At 33.0% G+C, this 18,522-nt stretch overlaps 2 protein-coding genes across 5 annotated transcripts in view; one reads left to right on the forward strand and one right to left on the reverse strand.

Moving 5' to 3' along the window:
* LOC108732563 (E3 ubiquitin-protein ligase RBBP6) overlaps nucleotides 1-8,444 on the reverse strand; it is a 21,068-nt gene extending 12,624 nt beyond the window's left edge. The window contains exons 1-14 of the mRNA XM_025976104.1: nucleotides 8,040-8,444; nucleotides 7,730-7,970; nucleotides 7,509-7,623; nucleotides 7,084-7,448; nucleotides 6,836-6,956; nucleotides 6,630-6,776; nucleotides 5,659-5,779; nucleotides 5,510-5,594; nucleotides 5,248-5,395; nucleotides 4,875-4,990; nucleotides 4,562-4,702; nucleotides 4,151-4,357; nucleotides 3,904-4,026; nucleotides 3,367-3,795 (exon numbers count right to left, since the gene is read on the reverse strand). Coding sequence (XP_025831889.1) covers nucleotides 3,367-3,795; nucleotides 3,904-4,026; nucleotides 4,151-4,357; nucleotides 4,562-4,702; nucleotides 4,875-4,990; nucleotides 5,248-5,395; nucleotides 5,510-5,594; nucleotides 5,659-5,779; nucleotides 6,630-6,776; nucleotides 6,836-6,956; nucleotides 7,084-7,448; nucleotides 7,509-7,623; nucleotides 7,730-7,970; nucleotides 8,040-8,205 — 2,525 coding nt within the window. The 5' untranslated portion in view covers nucleotides 8,206-8,444. The remainder of the gene's footprint in view (nucleotides 1-3,366; nucleotides 3,796-3,903; nucleotides 4,027-4,150; nucleotides 4,358-4,561; nucleotides 4,703-4,874; nucleotides 4,991-5,247; nucleotides 5,396-5,509; nucleotides 5,595-5,658; nucleotides 5,780-6,629; nucleotides 6,777-6,835; nucleotides 6,957-7,083; nucleotides 7,449-7,508; nucleotides 7,624-7,729; nucleotides 7,971-8,039) is intronic.
* Nucleotides 8,445-9,783: 1,339 nt separating this feature from the next.
* On the forward strand, nucleotides 9,784-18,182 carry LOC108732618 (putative ankyrin repeat protein RF_0381). 4 transcript variants are annotated; one of them, XM_025976048.1, is made up of 4 exons: nucleotides 9,795-9,939; nucleotides 10,198-10,380; nucleotides 10,437-11,306; nucleotides 15,213-16,933. In XM_025976048.1, the coding sequence occupies exons 2-4, from the start codon at nucleotides 10,238-10,240 to the stop codon at nucleotides 15,805-15,807; spliced, it is 1,608 nt and encodes a 535-aa protein (XP_025831833.1). In that variant the 5' UTR covers nucleotides 9,795-9,939; nucleotides 10,198-10,237; the 3' UTR covers nucleotides 15,808-16,933. The 4 variants fall into 4 exon arrangements, with proteins under 4 accessions (XP_018319018.1, XP_025831833.1, XP_018319017.1 ...); XM_018463516.2 differs by lacking the exons at nucleotides 10,198-10,380; nucleotides 10,437-11,306; nucleotides 15,213-16,933 and adding exons at nucleotides 16,943-17,123; nucleotides 17,186-18,182 and having other exon boundaries at nucleotides 9,784-9,939; XM_018463515.1 differs by lacking the exons at nucleotides 9,795-9,939; nucleotides 10,437-11,306; nucleotides 15,213-16,933 and adding exons at nucleotides 16,943-17,123; nucleotides 17,186-18,182 and having other exon boundaries at nucleotides 10,235-10,380.
* The last annotated feature ends 340 nt before the right edge of the window (nucleotides 18,183-18,522 follow it).

Here is an 18,522-nt window from a genome sequence, read left to right on the forward strand (position 1 = left end):
ATATATGTACAAGGTGTTGTAAAGATAGCAGTATATGTGTATTATATAATTTTTTTAAGTCATAAACAACATTAATATCACATATAAATTGAAGGGATTATAAAATTATAATTCCGACGAAAGGCATTGCACTAATATGTAGGGGAGTGATGAAGACGGCACGCTAAATTCATAAGAAGAGGGTAAAGTTTTGTAAACTATCTGAGACACGAGACGGAGTGTATTAAATTGTAATTATTAATATTAATAGAAAATGAAAATCTTCAATATTAAACGAATGTAACGAAGTAGAGAATGTGTTGTAATAATAATTGTATATTATATCTAAACGTATTTATACAAAAATTCGCAAATCGGGTTCACATAGTTTAAATAATAGAAATTTTATGAGACTACAACCCAATTTGTAACTTTTTGCTTAACATGTGCTGAAACGGAGTGGTGCGCAACTTTGCAACGGGTTGTAGGAAAATTGTTAGGGATTGTGAAAGGGAAATACTAATTAATCAATAGCTACAAAATGCATGTGGCGTAACTTTCAGAGAAAGTAATACAGAAAAGATAAAAATTTTCAGGATCTGGACTTGGCCAAAGAAATAGAAAAAGAGGTACACGTAAAATCGATGCAAAATACTCAAAAGTGTGAACTGAAATGAACAACAGTGATTCACATTGTTGATTTGTTCACGTTAACGAAAGTTATATTTACCATGTAATAAATGAAGTTTTTCAACTTTAAATAGATTCTAAAACAATCCCCCCCCTCCTACAGAACCACACCAGCCGATTCGACTCCCTTTTCCACCCAATTAGCCTTTCGTACTTTATAGACAATCCATAATGGTTTTTCCTATTTCATAGTCTTTTTGTATCTTACCCGCTGGGTTGTTTAAAGCATTTAAAGCTCTACCTAATGACGGTATATTCAAAGGTTCAGGATTTGCAGAACACAGATAACACAACCACTAACGACTGGGGAATTACCAAATGTATCAGGGATTGACGGCAAAGAAGCAACAACTACGAAACATCGATTTTTGAGATCAACGGACATCTGTTTCTATAAGCGAAGGTTTAGCTTGTTAAAGGTGTATGGTGGCTTAGCATAATTAATATTCTGTTTATGTAATACGATGTTTCGATTTCCGTTACACGATATTCCCATTATTGACTGTATTAGTATCTCTTCAAATGATTTAGTAATTCAAAATTTATTAATAGAAAGCCGTTTGATCTCGGCTAGTTTTTGCCAGATTATTTTTAAAAACTAAATTTTATATTTTCTCATACACACCATTTTAAATATGCGTCTCCTCCTTCAATTTTGTATTATTCTTCAAAAATCTAGTACAAAATGGTGCGTGTCCAACCAGTCTTAGAACTAACGACCTTATGATGATGATAATAGGATAGTAACTTTACAAAATGTAAGGGGTACGAGTATGAGCTGTAAGTACAAAGAGGGTTGCGCACCACTGCAGCTATAGTATATACATAATGTCCCATTACATCACAATAGATACAGGTGTCCTCACAGCACCGTTTTAATATACGTTATTGAAGGCGTAAACGTATTATATCACCTATACCCTCTACTATATATTCACTTTTCCTCTTCTTTTATTATATACACTTTTCCACTTCATTATTTTTTTGTTGTGGGACATTATATATATATATATTTACAGCAAACAGTAAACTAAACAATTCCTTACCCACCTTTTCCTGAAGAAAATCCAATATACTAGTATTCGTATATCGCAGCACCTAAAGTCGTTTCATGTTTCTTCTAATTTGCGAAATTTTTGAACGCACAAAAAGGAAATATAACTGGAGAGGGAAGCATTACAAAAACAACCACAAAAGTACTTTAGTAAACCAAAAATTCAAAAGAATGGTACAGAAAAGGAAAATTATTAAATAAATAGAAACATCACTCCAAACAGTACCTTTATAGTTTTGCATTATAATAATGTATATATTATAACTGCGTTGAATTTGTAGCATTGAGTTAAAATCCTTTAGAAAATGTCTTGTTTCAAGGAAGTACGGGTATTATATTACTTTACATCTTTACGTCTTTTTTTTAGGAAATACAAATATTTCGCTCTTAAAGTCAACTTTAAGAATTTTCTTTGTTTTTATAATGTTTTGGTTTAAAAAGCAAGTCTAGTGATCTTTAATTCTTTTTAACCTTCAGCTACATTTCATGCTTTACAATGCTTGAAGGCTCATTGAATACAAAATTTGTTGTTCCTCAAAAGTGTCAAACAGGTTTTATATTCCAGTGATCACATAGCGAGATTGTATAGTTTGAGGGGTTTGAACTCTAGAGAATTAAATATGTGTAAAATTTCAATTAAAGTTGTCTTAAAATTTAGAAACATTTAAGTCTCTATATTCATTAAAATATAGACTTAAGAGACTTGGACTGTGGAGTTTTATTATACAAAATACTACAACAGCTATCAACACTTTTAATGAGCAACAAGTTCTCTATAATTAAAGATACTTTCTAATAGGAAAAACTTTAAAAATAGAAAAGTTTTAAAATTTAAGATAATTTCTTTTGATGTGTGAACGAAAATTTACAATGGGAATGAAAAAAGAAATGTGCTTGTTCGAAACAAGCCATCCTAACGAAAAAATGCACTTAGAAATTAATTATCCTTAAAGGCAGCGTTAGATGTCTACTATCATGGATAACTTTTCCTACTTTACCTTGTAAGTATTTCACCTCGTCTAGTTTGTATTAACGTAAATGGATGCAAAAATTTAATGTTAAAACTCACCATTTGTTGTCCTATTCATCCCAAAATATTTAGTATTTCTCTTTGTATGTAAACAAGTTCTTGGGCACGTTTTCTGGGACCTATTACAACACACGTTGTCCACCAGAGCGTCTGTGTTAGACTGAATTTGTCTATNGGAAAGAACAATAATAATAAAACATTTCTGATGTAATCCACAAAATTAGGATTTCTTATTCGTATTTTTATTACAAAGTGTTTGCAATTACAATACCTAATAATTTCGGGACAGATTTTTTTAAGGGCTTAAACAATCAAATGTAAGCATAAAAAAAACTACGAATAGTTTTCCCATTTATATTTTTTATAATTAAAATTATTGAGTAGATTCATCGACTTGTAAATACTCTTTATCGTTCTTTGTTTGGTTTGACTTGCAATCACTATGTACGTTAGTCTTTTGGCACGTTATCAGAGAGTTGCGTTAAACCGCAAGAGATGGCGACAATAACAGCGATCACGACTGAGGGCGCCAACAAACAACGCCCTCGACGATAACGATAACAATCGTAAAATTACATTGAACATATAATGCATAATAACAATAATAAAATACCTGTGCATTGGTCCGACATCTGAGGCATAATAAGGATGACTGCTAGACGGATACTCCTTCCTGGGGGGGCCTAACCCTATCATTGACGACTGGTTCCATTGCGCGGACGATGGTGCCGAGACTGATGGAGGCGGTCCCTGGTTTTGCTTGCGGCCACCGCCTCCTCCACCTCGATCGTACGTATCATAGTAGGGGGCATGGCCGTAATCACCGGCTGAAGAAGAAAGTGGTGGAGGGCCACCTATACCACGGCCACGCATGTCACGTCCTCCTGTTCCATAATCTTTATCTCGGTCTTTGCTGTAACCGCGTCTGTCGCGGTGATGATGGGGAGGAGGAGGGTGATGGTAATCACGGTCTCTATCAAGGTCACGGTCGCGATCGGTTCGTTTAAAGCCGCCTCGATAAAGCTCAGGGGGCAAGGGACCTCTGTAAATAAAGCAAAACAATAATGTTAGGAGTCTTCCCTTTTTGATTTCATTTGTTTGACTTGCATAGTTGCTTATACATTTAATTATAAATTAGAAGTGATCTTACCTTGGAGGTGATTTGATGGGCGATCGATACCTGGGAGGCCCCTTATGACGAGGCGACCCTCTAGGCGAATAGTCCCTTGGGGGAGATCCCCTTGGACTTGGAGAAAAACTACGAGATCGTGACCTAAAACAAAACATTTACAGATAAGTTACAAAGTAAAAACAAATAATTTTGTATTTAAAAAATTAAATAAATGAGATTCATTACAAATTTGGTTAAATAAATACATGTATAAAAAAAAAAATACCTGCTAATAGAGAATGACCTCGAACGACTTCGTGACATGCGTCTGCGGGGCGATCGGCTACGCCCCCGCCTGTGTACCGGTGATCTACTATAACTTCTGCTAGAGCTACGACTGTAACTTCTAGTTTTACGTTGCTTGGCCCTACGCTCTCTCTCGTCCTTCTCTTTAAGCATCCTTTCGAATGCAGCTAAAGGATCATCTATTACACTAAAAATAACAAAACATATGACATAGTTAAAATGTTACATAGATTTCTTTTAATCAAACTGCATTATTTCAAAATTTTTGGCTTTTTAATACAACTATATCAACAAACAGCAGTAATACAGTTATGCTAAAGTATTAGTTTTTCTTGAAAAATATAACTGAAAATAGTACATCGCAAGACAAGTAACACAAATTATAACTTACCCAGGAGGTGTTCTACCGCGCCTTAAAGGTTCACGGGGTGGATAGTCTCTACCCCTGGAAGGCCTGTAAGTCGCTGAATAGTTTGAGTAGGGAGCCGCTCGGTCCCCGTCGTAAACTGGACGAGGTGGTACAGTATAAGGGCTAAAACGAAAAAAAAAAAAAAAATTAATAAGTTTATCAAAAATATGTACAAAACAAATTAATTGACGTAGATTGTGGATTATAAACAACGGCGAATGATAAATTGCCTTTTTTAAAGTTAATATAAACGTCATTTATGCTTCCAAACTTTACATGTTATTAAGAAACTTACCTGGGTAAGTACGGTGGTGGATTTGACATGGGTGGTGGCATTCGAAAATTCGGTGGTGGTCCCTGATAGCCTGCCATAGGAGGCCTGTAGGAACCTACTACAGGAGGGTGGACTCCCTACAAATACAACAAACAAATAAATAAATACGTTTACTTTCTGTTTCAAATTCTAAATTCTTCTAATTTTAGCTAATATAAATCTATGTTTAATAAGAACAAAGGGTAACAAATTATTTATATAAACAAAATTCAAATTAAAAACGATATACACCATGAAGTTCGATTACTTGTTCATCTTAGCAAATTAATTATCCTTTTTGTTATTATCTGAACTGAATTTATAATTCACATGTTCTTAAAAATTTCTTACTCACCACAGGTGGCATGACACCAGCCAAAGGTGTTCCATAAGGTTGCATTCCTGCTTGATAAACACTCTTGCCATTAGTGGACGGTGCCATATTTTCTATACCCCCAGGTTCATCAACAGTGGGAGTTCCAGGTCTATCTTCCATGTGATTTCTGAAAAAAGTTAACAAATTAATTTTAGTAAAAAAACAATCCTTAAAACCAATTCCTTTAAGAAGTTTACCGAGAAAATTATTCATAAACCAAATAAAAACGTAAATTACTCACATTGTTTCCTTGTATGACGGAGATTTCTGGTGAGGATGGTGCCTCCTAGGTGACCGATCATGAGATGACTTATGGCGTGGATGTCCTGAAAACCATAGTAGCAAAAGTTATAGTTTTTTACAACAGTTCAAGTCAAAATAATTACATACCAACAATTCTCGGAACGTTTGCCATTGTAGTAATTGGTTGGGCCCTAGGTGATTCATCTTTCTTCGGCGATACACCTGGAGGACCTTCTGGGATGTTTATTTGTTGACTGGAGACTTTATCCTGAAATGAAAATTGATTATTAGCAAAAAGAAAAATTAAATAAAAATGACTAAATACACCGAGTTTTNATTATATTATTCCCACTAGCTATTAAAGCTGGCGAGAGGGCAGTCCCTCTAACCTATGTACTGTAATGTAAAGTCGAGCGAAAGGACGGAAGACCTTCTTCCGCCTCCTTTTAGAAATCGTAGGGACGGGTAGGAGATAGTTGGTTAGATATATACATATGAGGCAAACAAAATGAAGATATAAAAGACTTCAAGGTTTATGCGTGCCCCACCATTTACCTAAATAATCCAAGGAAATCACAGAAAAACTCGGATCATAGTAGATGGACCTGGAATCGTACCAGTGACCTCCCGCATGCTAAATTGTGATCTAAACCTTAGACCGCGCCGCTCGGCAACGAAAATATGATGATAAACAAGCGATAAAACCAATTAAAATTAAATTTTCAAAATATATAATGTGGAAAAATGATGACCGGTACCTACCACAAATTATATCAAAATTTATAANTTTCAACGTTATTAGAATTGAGTAGAAACGGCGTAAGGAATTTTCTCTACAATAACGCAATAAAAAAGAACTCTTGTTATTATCAAACTGTTTTAAAAGAATTAGAACTACTAATATTTAAGTGGGTTGATTAAGCAGTTATAATTTATGCAACATGAATAAACCAGGTGTATATTGGGTTGTATACGCTCTTTTCAAATTATTTAATTCTTATCGATCGATACTAAATATGGGAAGGGGGGGAGTCGACAGTCGCAGCCGTCATGTGATTACATGTATCAGCATTAAATAATGCTCATTTAATAGCAAATTATTAGAAATAAATTGATACCTCTGGTGCTGTATCTTTGACAATAGTCTTGGGCGTTTCTGTGGAATCTGCTTCGCTTATGACCAATTTTTCGGTCTCAGGTTGAGGTACTACAGGCGGCGGAGTACTTTCTTTGATGGGAGTTGGTGTTGTGGATGTAGGAACTTTCTGAAATTAAAAAATATTTAATTACAAGCTTTAGTTGAAAACATAAAAAGTATTATTACCGCTGGTTCTTCATCTTTCTTGGGTTCAGGAGGTTCTACAATAGTAGGTGGAGGCCTATACACAGGTCTTTTCACATATCCTGTGGTATTTTTAAAATTCGCTACAGCATTCCTTAAAAATCTGCAACAAACAGAAAAAATTAATTTATTGGTTTTTATTTGAATATTTAAATGAAGCAAAATTTTAGGTTTTACATACATTTTTTTTGAATTGAATTTAACAATAACAAAAAAAAAATAATTTTTACCTGTTAGGTATGAGAGTTGTAGGTGAAATATCACGATCATGACAATCAGGACACTCGTGGTCTTCAGATTCCAGCAAGATGCTTCTGATACATTCATCACAGAATGAATTACCACAACATGGAATCATCACTGCATCAGTCAAAAGGTCGGAGCAAATAGAACATACCAAATCTTCAGGTATTTCAGGTTGTTTTTCCTCAGGATGTGCTGGAGGTTGTGGTTTTTCATTATAGGCCTGATGATCAAGAACAGGAACAGCAAATGAACCATTTGGGGTCATCATGGCCCCAGGTACCTGTGGACCTTCCACGGGGACCATAAAACTGCGAGGAATCCCTGTGCTTTTTTTAATTTCCATTGGCTCCTGGAAAAAATGTTGAAGTAAAAATTTTGATAATGTATAATAAAAATAACTGTTCCTTACAGCTCCTTGGCTCAATGGACAGTCTTTGATCCAATGTCCACCTTGGTGGCACTTGAAACAACGATAATTAAGAGGAACTGCTCCTACTTGATTGGAACCCCTAATTTTTAAATAACTGAAACAAAAATTGAAACATTCACATTCTAGTAAACTACAGGACATATTTATATTTGGATACAATAGCTACAAAGACTGCAATTTAAAACATAATATGAACTCACTTGCTAGGATCATAGTCTTGTGTGGATTGTGACATCATAGCCCTAATTTTATCTTCTTCTGAAGCATCCAATTTTGAGAGATCTGCAGTCTTAGCAATGGGGCCAATATCATCTATTTTAGTATCAGGGCTTGCACTGCCCCCATAACCTTCCCAAGTTTTCACTTTAACTTGAGATGAAGGAATGCGAGCAATTAATAAAGAAGTATTCTTTGGTATCAAGGCATCATTATCTTCATAAACTAAAGCATGAGGAAAATTAAATTATAAAAATAATTACTGCAGTGAGATGACAAAGCGTGTTTACAAACCTTCTTTAGTCTGGGCGTTTGTGACTTGCAGATCGAAATCGGTGCCTTTTCCAATCCTCTTCTGCTGCATAATAGCATTTTTAAGATCTCTAACACTAATGTGCAATCCATCAAAAGTAACGGTATCGTACTCGAGGGCTGACTTGAACTTATAATGAACAGACATTTTGAGGTGCACAATGTTAATTGAAACATTTAAACACAAAAAAGTTCATGAACACTTATCCATCTCTAAATAACTTAAAGAACTTCACAAAAAACCTTGAGTATACCGCATTTACTATTTACTTACATAAATTCTTTGTTTTTTATGCTGCTTAGCATTGTCTACGAACAAATTTGCCGTCAATAATCTGGCATTAAAGATGGCGTCATTTCGTCGTCAAATTGCGTATGCTTACGTCAAGTCCATAGAGTTAAGCCTATATGGATGTGGCTGTAGTCCCCATACCGCTTCTTACATCTCAATAGCAACATTAAACTGTAGAGTGATAAAATCATATAATACACAAATATACATAAAAATAAATATCGAAACAAATTTCAATGTAATGTTACAAAGTTAAACATATATTTTCTAATATAAAACACACAACTACACAAAAATTTAAAAAACAAAAAATAAAAACATTGTGTGATATAATATTGTGTTCATTTTATTATTTATGCAGTTATGTACTAATATTTCTGAATCATACTCTCTTATCTATGATATTTTCTGTGGCTTAATGGACGATGATGAAGTTGAAAGCCAGCAGTGAAATGTCATATTTATATAAACAAAATTCAAATTAAAAACGATATACACCATGAAGTTCGATTACTTGTTCATCTTAGCAAATTAATTATCCTTTTTGTTATTATCTGAACTGAATTTATAATTCACATGTTCTTAAAAATTTCTTACTCACCACAGGTGGCATGACACCAGCCAAAGGTGTTCCATAAGGTTGCATTCCTGCTTGATAAACACTCTTGCCATTAGTGGACGGTGCCATATTTTCTATACCCCCAGGTTCATCAACAGTGGGAGTTCCAGGTCTATCTTCCATGTGATTTCTGAAAAAAGTTAACAAATTAATTTTAGTAAAAAAACAATCCTTAAAACCAATTCCTTTAAGAAGTTTACCGAGAAAATTATTCATAAACCAAATAAAAACGTAAATTACTCACATTGTTTCCTTGTATGACGGAGATTTCTGGTGAGGATGGTGCCTCCTAGGTGACCGATCATGAGATGACTTATGGCGTGGATGTCCTGAAAACCATAGTAGCAAAAGTTATAGTTTTTTACAACAGTTCAAGTCAAAATAATTACATACCAACAATTCTCGGAACGTTTGCCATTGTAGTAATTGGTTGGGCCCTAGGTGATTCATCTTTCTTCGGCGATACACCTGGAGGACCTTCTGGGATGTTTATTTGTTGACTGGAGACTTTATCCTGAAATGAAAATTGATTATTAGCAAAAAGAAAAATTAAATAAAAATGACTAAATACACCGAGTTTTCTTCTAATATTTAAGTGGGTTGATTAAGCAGTTATAATTTATGCAACATGAATAANCAAATTTCAATGTAATGTTACAAAGTTAAACATATATTTTCTAATATAAAACACACAACTACACAAAAATTTAAAAAACAAAAAATAAAAACATTGTGTGATATAATATTGTGTTCATTTTATTATTTATGCAGTTATGTACTAATATTTCTGAATCATACTCTCTTATCTATGATCTTATCTGTGGCTTAATGGACGATGATGAAGTTGAAAGCCAGCAGTGAAATGTCAAATATACATTACATGTCAAATTAAAACTTTAAAAATACCGTAATGATTGTATTATGATTATCGCCTATAAATCGTGCTATAAACGCATTAAGGATACAAAATTGTAAGTATTTACATCCATAAAATAATTTAACAAAAATTATTTTTTGTTGAAAATGGACACATGAATAAAATTCAAACTTTAATTTAAAACTGTACTATTTTATTTGTAACAGATTTTTTTTATTGACTGCTATTTCTATTTACAAGAAATGTAAAAGTATCAATTTGCAAATAGCATGGTAATAATTGCGGCCTTAGCAAAAGTATCTCAAATTCTAGTGGTTAAAATCAATGTTAACTATAACAAGATTGTTTTTAGAATAATTTGTATCATCTACTGATAATTATTACTGGCAAATATGTCCATAAATTTGGTTACCGAGTTAATATTTGCTGGTGATACTGAACAATTAAAAAATGTATTAAAAACAGAAGAATTAAATATAAATGAATGTGACAGTGAAGGATATGCTCCTCTTCATGCTGCTGTCATTTCTGATAAGTATGTTCATAAAAGCCTGATGATTTCAATATAATTTTAAAAATAATAATTTACAGTTTAGAAGCTCTAGATCTACTTTTGGGCCAACCTAATGTTGATATCAATGTAGTAAATGAGGATAATAAAACATGTATTTTCATGGCTATACTTTACAACAGAGATATAAACATTATAAAACGATTGATAGATATGGGTAGTGATGTTAATATTTGCAATAGCGAGCATAGTTCAACACCATTACATCTCACAGTCATTTCCAGTCATACAGACATTGCAGAACTGTTAATTAAATGTGGTGCAAACATAAATGCTGTAGATTACTGTGGTTTTACCCCTTTACATGAGGCTGTGCTATATAATAATTTGGAAATGGTCCAACTATTACTTTTTTATGGGGCAGATACTAGTATTAAGTGTGACAATTTATGTACTCCTTTTAAGGCAGCAATACATCATTCCTATCATGCTATTGCCTCAGAATTAATTGAATATGAATGTGATTTTAATGATACTACTTGTTATGCTGGCAGTATTTTGTCAATTAGCCTAAGCACAAACAATCCTTTGACTGAGGAAATAATTGATAGGGGAGCAGACGTAAATTTAGTTAATTGGGATAGAAGCATAGCTTTAGAATATACACTTTGCAAAAATACTGCCCGATTGTTCAAAAAGATTTGGCCACTAATAGACAAGAATCTTTTGTTGAATCATTGTGATAAGCCTTTTCTTTATTCCTATATATTTTTTTGTCGATTTTTAAAGAAAGAATGGACGGAATGTTTATACGAATTATTATCGTCAGAGATTGCATTCGAACTTGTTGACAACTGTGTAGTCTGGGCTGAAACTGAAAACGACTTCAGTTGTCTTTTTGAATGTGTAATAAACGCGTTTGTTAGAAAAAAGGTCGAAAAATGCGATCGAATTGCTATTATTTATATTTTATTGACACTGGATATGCCTACATTTCAGAGCGATATTTTGGACATTTACAATTACTATGGATATAATGAGGAGTTGGAAGCGCTCCTATTTACAAATGTGCGAACATTTCCAACGCCTGACGAAATTAACAAAAATACTTTACTAGCAACGTTTATTGTTGATTATACTGTGAAAATTAACTCAGTTATTATTGAATTTTTGAAAAAAGATGTTCCAGACGAGGACTTGCCCTCGTTTTTCGAATGTTTCATGCAAGTTTTGGATTTCTGTACCCCAACTAAAACTATTAAAGATGTATATTACAATAAACTTTTACAAATTTCACGTATGGAGCAGTCATACATTTCAAATTTAGTAAAAGACCTTCACAACAGAATTGTTTATAAATTTAATAAGATGCAAGAAATTTCAACGTTATTAGAATTGAGTAGAAACGGCGTAAGGAATTTTCTCTACAATAACGCAATANTGCACGTACATATGCAATCAATTTCACAAATTGAATTAGATGAAACTGTATGTACAAAACTGTTAATTTTCATTTTACAATTAGCACTTATTCAATTTTTTTCCATGAAAGTAAAGCACTTGGACCTAAGTCATATGAAAAATATATTTTTATTATGTTTCCTAAATACGTGTAGTAGATGATCGACGACTACATAAAACTGATTTTACTATCCCTCGGTAACAGTATTTTTTCCAGGATAAAAGGTACCCTATGTTCTTTTCTGTATCCTTGACAATGTGTGTAAAAATAGCAGACGAAAGATTAGAACATATGACTGATTTTAGGTATCTAAAAAATCAGATAAGTCAAAACGGAAGGAGTAGTAGGGATATAAAGCAGAGGATAGCGCAGGTTCGAGTCGACTTCAACAAAGAAAAGTCATTTCTATGCTCGGGAACGGTTAATTTAGAAATTCGAAAAAGATTGTTAAAGGTGTATGTTTGAAGCGCGGCACTGTACGGGTGCGAAACATAGACGGTTGACGCGACGGAAAAGAAGAGGTTAGAAGCGTTCGAAATGTAGTGTTACCGACGAATGATGAGGACAGAGAAGGTTAGAAATGAAGAGGTATTAGAAAGAATAGGAGAACGAAGGACTCTATGGAAGTAAATAAGAAATAGACGAAATATGTTGATAGGACATCTTCCTAAGCATGAAAGGCTAGTCCGAGAAATATTAGAGGCAGAAACAGGAGTTAAGAGGAGTAGAAGTAGACTTAGAGTAGACTACTGCTCAGTATAGGAAAGAGTGGAGGTACGTGTCCAACCAGTCTTACAACTGGCGACCTTTTGATGATGATGATGTCCTTTTCTGCATGCCTGACAATATGTGGTTTTACCTGCGGCTTCGTTCGCGTTAAAGTCCTAAATACGTCTTAAAGATCATTGGCAACCATATAAAACTGATTTTCTTATCCCTCGGGAACAGTATTTGTTTTCTGGATAAAAAGTATCCTATATCCTTTTCTGAACCCCTGATAACGTCTGCACAAAATTTCGTGATGATTGGTTAAGTAGTTAAGGCGTGAAGTGGGAATAAGCAGTTAAACAAAGAAACACATTCGTATTTATAATATTAGTTAGGATTAANTTCCATGAAAGTAAAGCACTTGGACCTAAGTCATATGAAAAATATATTTTTATTATGTTTCCTAAATACGTGTAGTAGATGATCGACGACTACATAAAACTGATTTTACTATCCCTCGCGAACAGTATTTTTTCCAGGATGAAAGGTACCCTATGTTCTTTTCTATATCCCTGACAATGTGTGTAAAAATAGGAGACGAAAGATTAGAAGATATAACTGATTTTAGGTATCTAAAAAATCAGATAAGTCAGAACGGAAGGAGCAGTAGGGATATAAAGCAGAGGATAGCGCAGGGTCGAGTCGACTTCAATAAAGAAAAGTCAGTTCTATGCTCGGGAACGGTTAATTTAGAAATTGGAAAAAGGTTGTTAAAGGCGTATGTTTGAAGAGCGGCGCTGTACGGGTGCGAAACATAGACAGTGGGCGCTGCAGAAAAGAAAAGGTTAGAAGCGTTCGAAATGTGGTGCTACCGACGAATGATGAGGATACAGTGGATAGAGAAGGTTAGAAATGAAGAGGTATTAGAAAGAATAGGAGAACAGGGGACTGTATGAAAGTCAATAAGAAATAGACGAGATAGGTTGATAGGACACCTTCTCAGGCATGAAAGGCTAGTGGGAGAAATATTAGAGGAAGAAACAGGAGTTAAGAGGAGTAGAGGTAAACTTATAGTAGAATAGTGCTCAGTATAAGAAAAAGTGGAGTTACGTGTCTAACCAGTCTTAGAACTGACGACCACTTGATGATGATGTCCTTTTCAGCAATGTGTGCTTTTACCCGCGGTTTCGCTCGCGTTGATTATCTAAATGCGTGTTAAAGATCATTGGCAACCATATAAAACTGATTTTCTTATTCTTAGGGAACAGTATTCGTTTTCTGGATAAAAAGTACCCTATATCCTTTTCTGAACTCCTGATAATGTCTGCACAAAATTTCGTGATGACTGGTTAAGTAGTTAAGGCGTGAAGTGGGAATAAGCAGTTAAACAAAGAAATACATTCGTATTTATAATATTAGTTAGGATTAACAATCTCTTTTCACCGTCTTGCCTACTGATTTAGACCTTCTTCAAGGGTAACTGTAAAGGTATTTAAGTCTTGTTAGTCATACATATTTTGGTGAAGCTGTAATATTGAAAAATAAAATTATCACTGTGTTAACAAATCTTAACTAATTTTACAATTACCCTTAAAGAAGTCGCCAATTAAGCAGCGAAACGTTAGATTGTTTGTGTTAAGAGTTTATGTACCTTTTAGTAATCTAATGTTATAAAAATGTGCAAGGGTTGTCAACCAAACTTTACAAGAATATCTCTAAAAATATTGCAAATTAATTAGTTATTTCTACGTTATATTTTATGGTTTGTTTGAGCGTAGTATTTAGATTCACGTAAAAAGGTTATTTTCGTATAAAAAGCGTTTTATAACTTTTTTTGTAGTTATATTAGTAGAGTTGTCATATGAGCTGTATGTTGGGTTGTATATTATATTACAAATTGCAGTTTAATTTATTGCTAAAAGAAAAATGTAACCCAACATTGCTAACTGCGACTACATGGAATAAATATATGTAAAGATGAAAATTCATTAATCTATGTACTTCAATGAAATCAGAATAATAGCTCAATTAGAGCTTTTGATTTAAATTGTCCCGGCGCCTCCACCATAACTTCCCAACAATTTTTTTTATTAAATGTACGTCTTATTTTCGGCATTTATACGATAGTTTACAATAGAAATTCACTGAAGACTCTTAATTAGTAACTAAATAATTGTTTAGTTCAACCAATTTTATATATGAAGATGTCTTTAAAAATATTACTAATTAATTAATTATTTTTACGGAATAAAAAAAGTTGTAATCGTAAGAAAAACAATTTTCTAGTTTTCTTTGTAAATATTATTTGAGTTTTCCTATTTGCTGTATGTTGGGTTGTCTACATTTTATATTACAAATTGTAGTGCAATTGTAAAATGATAAATACAAATTAACATCCCCAACTGCGTATACAAACAAGAAGTATAATTTAAAGATGAAAATTCATCAAACTATCCCAATTAAACCAAAATAATAGGTCAATTATAGCTTTCGTTTTAAATTGTCCCAGCGCCTCCACCAAAATTTTTCAACAAATTTTTGTTAATTGTTGGTAATACTTGCGCATTTTAACAAACGTCTTATTTTCGGCATTTATACGATAGTTTACAATCAAAATTCGCTACAAACTCTTAATTAGTAACTAAATCGTTGTCCAGTTCAACCAATTTTTATATGAAAATGTCTNAATTGCTATTATTTATATTTTATTGACACTGGATATGCCTACATTTCAGAGCGATATTTTGGACATTTACAATTACTATGGATATAATGAGGAGTTGGAAGCGCTCCTATTTACAAATGTGCGAACATTTCCAACGCCTGACGAAATTAACAAAAATACTTTACTAGCAACGTTTATTGTTGATTATACTGTGAAAATTAACTCAGTTATTATTGAATTTTTGAAAAAAGATGTTCCAGACGAAGATTTGCCCACGTTTTTGAAATGTTTCACGCGCGTTTTAGATTTTTGTACTCCAATTAAAACTATTAAAGATGTATACTACAACAAACTTTTACAAATTTCAAGTGTAGAAGAATCATATACCTCAAATCTAGTCAAAGACCTTCACAATACAATTGTTTATAAATTTAATAACATGCAAGAAATTCCAACGTTATTAGAATTGAGTAGAAATGCCGCGAGAACTTTTGTCTACAATAACACCACAAAAAAGAACTCTTGTTATTATCAGACTTTTTTAAAAGAATTAGAAATACCCGAAATATTGAAAGATATTATTAAATTTAAACAGTGCCTTTATAAAGTTCAATAATGTGTTTCTTTTGTTTATTTTAACTTATTACTTTTGTGGAAGAATTTATTTTTAGTTATACTGTATACACTGGTTAATAAAAACCTTTTTTACATGCGTAATTGTAGTGTTTATACACCTTTATGACAATTGTGATGCTTTTTAAGCTTTTATTACCAAAGTTTAAAAATCTGCCATCTTCCCGAAAGGCCGTGAAAATAAAAAAAAAAAATATGACAACTGCTGTATGGAAAGATAGTTCTGTATTAATAAATGAAAGTTAGTAACACTTGAAACAATGTAGTAAGATGTTTCTGATTGTCATTGAGAAAAAGAAAGGAGGGAGGGGATCCTAATTGGATTTCCTCCCCACATTATGCTTTTAATAAGTACAATTTTCTTAACCCGATTTATCTATTGCTCATTGGCCCTCAATTTGTGGAAATATGTAGTGTGTGCCTTGATGATTTTATCTATGTGTTGTAATTTCGTGTAAGTACCTCTTTGAAATTGCTGGATACTTATTTTTGTGTTATAATTTTTGGGAGAGTTTTATTATGTTCTCTTTGCTTAAAGGTGCAGTTATTAATTTTGCTTTTGCTTAAACATAGTAAATGCATTAGTGTACCTTCAATTAATTAATCAGAGCATGTTAAATAGTTCTCTTTCTCAATTAATCATTACAATATTTTTTAAGACATTATTTTTTTGGTTCAGGTACAGTACTACTATTTTTGTTGTATTAACAATAATTACTGCATGGGTTACTTATTGTGTTTGTGTCTAATAAACGTAAGGGCTAGTTGCGAGGGGGGGGGTATAGTACGATGTTATAAATATTTTACTTTGGCGCAATTAACAACCAAGAATTAGGTCCAAAACTTTTTGCATAAAAGGATTTTGAAGAGAATTGTCTTCCTTTTGAAAAAATGAGACCTCATACATAGAGTAGTACTTAATAAATAATTTAAATATTAACAATTTTTGAATTATTTTCATATTAAAGTTTAAATAAGGTTATTCTCATTAACATTAACAGAAAAAGGATATGAAATAGATACAAACACAAAAACAAACAAATTGTATAATTTTGCCTTAACTTTGAGAGGTTTAAATTTGAATTTATGAAAATATCCAATGATTATTATTTTCGTAGATTATTTTCGGAACAATATGTATCATCGACTGCCCAATACGCCAATAAATTTGGTAACTGATGCAATACGTGCTGGAGAAGTCGAAAAACTGAAAAGTCTATTGAAAACAGAAAAATTAAACCTAAATAAACGTGACCGTAAAGGATTTGCTCCACTTCATGCCGCTGTTATCGCTGATAAGTATGTTTATAAGAGCCTGTTTATGCTATTATTAATACAATTGTAAAAATAACAATTTACAGTTTGGAAGTTCTGGATTTACTTCTGGACCAACCTAATGTCGACATCAATGTAGCAGATAAGAATAAAAGAACATGCATGTCGTTGGCTTTACTTTACAATGCAAGAATAAATGTTATCAAACGACTTGTAGAGAACGGTAGTGATGTTAATAATTGTACCAGAAAATATTTAACACCGTTACATAGCGCAGTTAAATATTGTCGTGCAGACATCGCAGAATTGTTAATTAAATCTGGTGCAAACATAAATGCTGTACGTTGCGGTGGTTTTACTCCTTTATATGATGCTGTTTTGCGTAATAATTTGGAAATGGTCCGATTATTACTTTTTTACGGGGCAGATCCTAATACAAAGTATTACAATAAATCGCCTTTTATGGCGGCAATATCTCGTTCATATCATGATATAGCCTCAGAATTAATCGAGTACGTATGCGATTTCAAAGATACCTGTTATAGTGCAAGAGATGGCGGTCTATTATGAATTTGTCTGAAAACAGACAATCCTTTGACTGAGCGAATCATTGAGAAGGGGGCAGACGTCAATTTACTCAATAGCGATGGACTCACCGCTTTAGAACATGTACTTTATAAAAGAACTGCGAGATTATTCAAGAAAATTTGGCCACTAATAGATAAGCAGCATTTGTTAAATCATTGTGAAAAGCCTTTTCTTTATAGCTACCTATTTTATTGTCGATTTTCAACGAATGAATGGATCGAATGTTTATACGAAATATTGTCGTCAGAGATGGCATTCGAAATTGTTGACAACTGCGTAGCCTGGGCAGAAACCGAAAACGACTTTAGTTGTCTTTTCGAATGTGTAATAAATGCTTTTGCTAGAAAAAAGGTGGAAAAACGCGATCGAATTGCTATTATTTATATTTTATTGGCATTCGGTATGCCCACATTTCAGAGCGATATTCTGGACGTTTACAATTATTATGGGTATAAGGAGGAGCTGGAAGCGCTCCTTTTTACGAACGTTCGAACATTTCCAACATCTGATGAAATTAACAAAAATACTTTACTAGTAACGTTTATTGTCGATTTTTCTGCAGAAATTGACTCGGTTATAATCGAATTTTTGAAAAAAGATGTTCCAGACGAGGACTTGCCCTCGTTTTTCGAATGTTTCATGCAAGTTTTGGATTTCTGTACCCCAACTAAAACTATTAAAGATGTATATTACAATAAACTTTTACAAATTTCACGTATGGAGCAGTCATACATTTCAAATTTAGTAAAAGACCTTCACAACAGAATTGTTTATAAATTTAATAAGATGCAAGAAATTTCAACGTTATTAGAATTGAGTAGAAACGGCGTAAGGA

Source organism: Agrilus planipennis, unplaced genomic scaffold (assembly GCF_000699045.2).
Source record: "Agrilus planipennis isolate EAB-ADULT unplaced genomic scaffold, Apla_2.0 scaffold71, whole genome shotgun sequence".
In the NCBI taxonomy this organism is placed as follows: Eukaryota; Metazoa; Arthropoda; class Insecta; order Coleoptera; family Buprestidae; genus Agrilus; species Agrilus planipennis.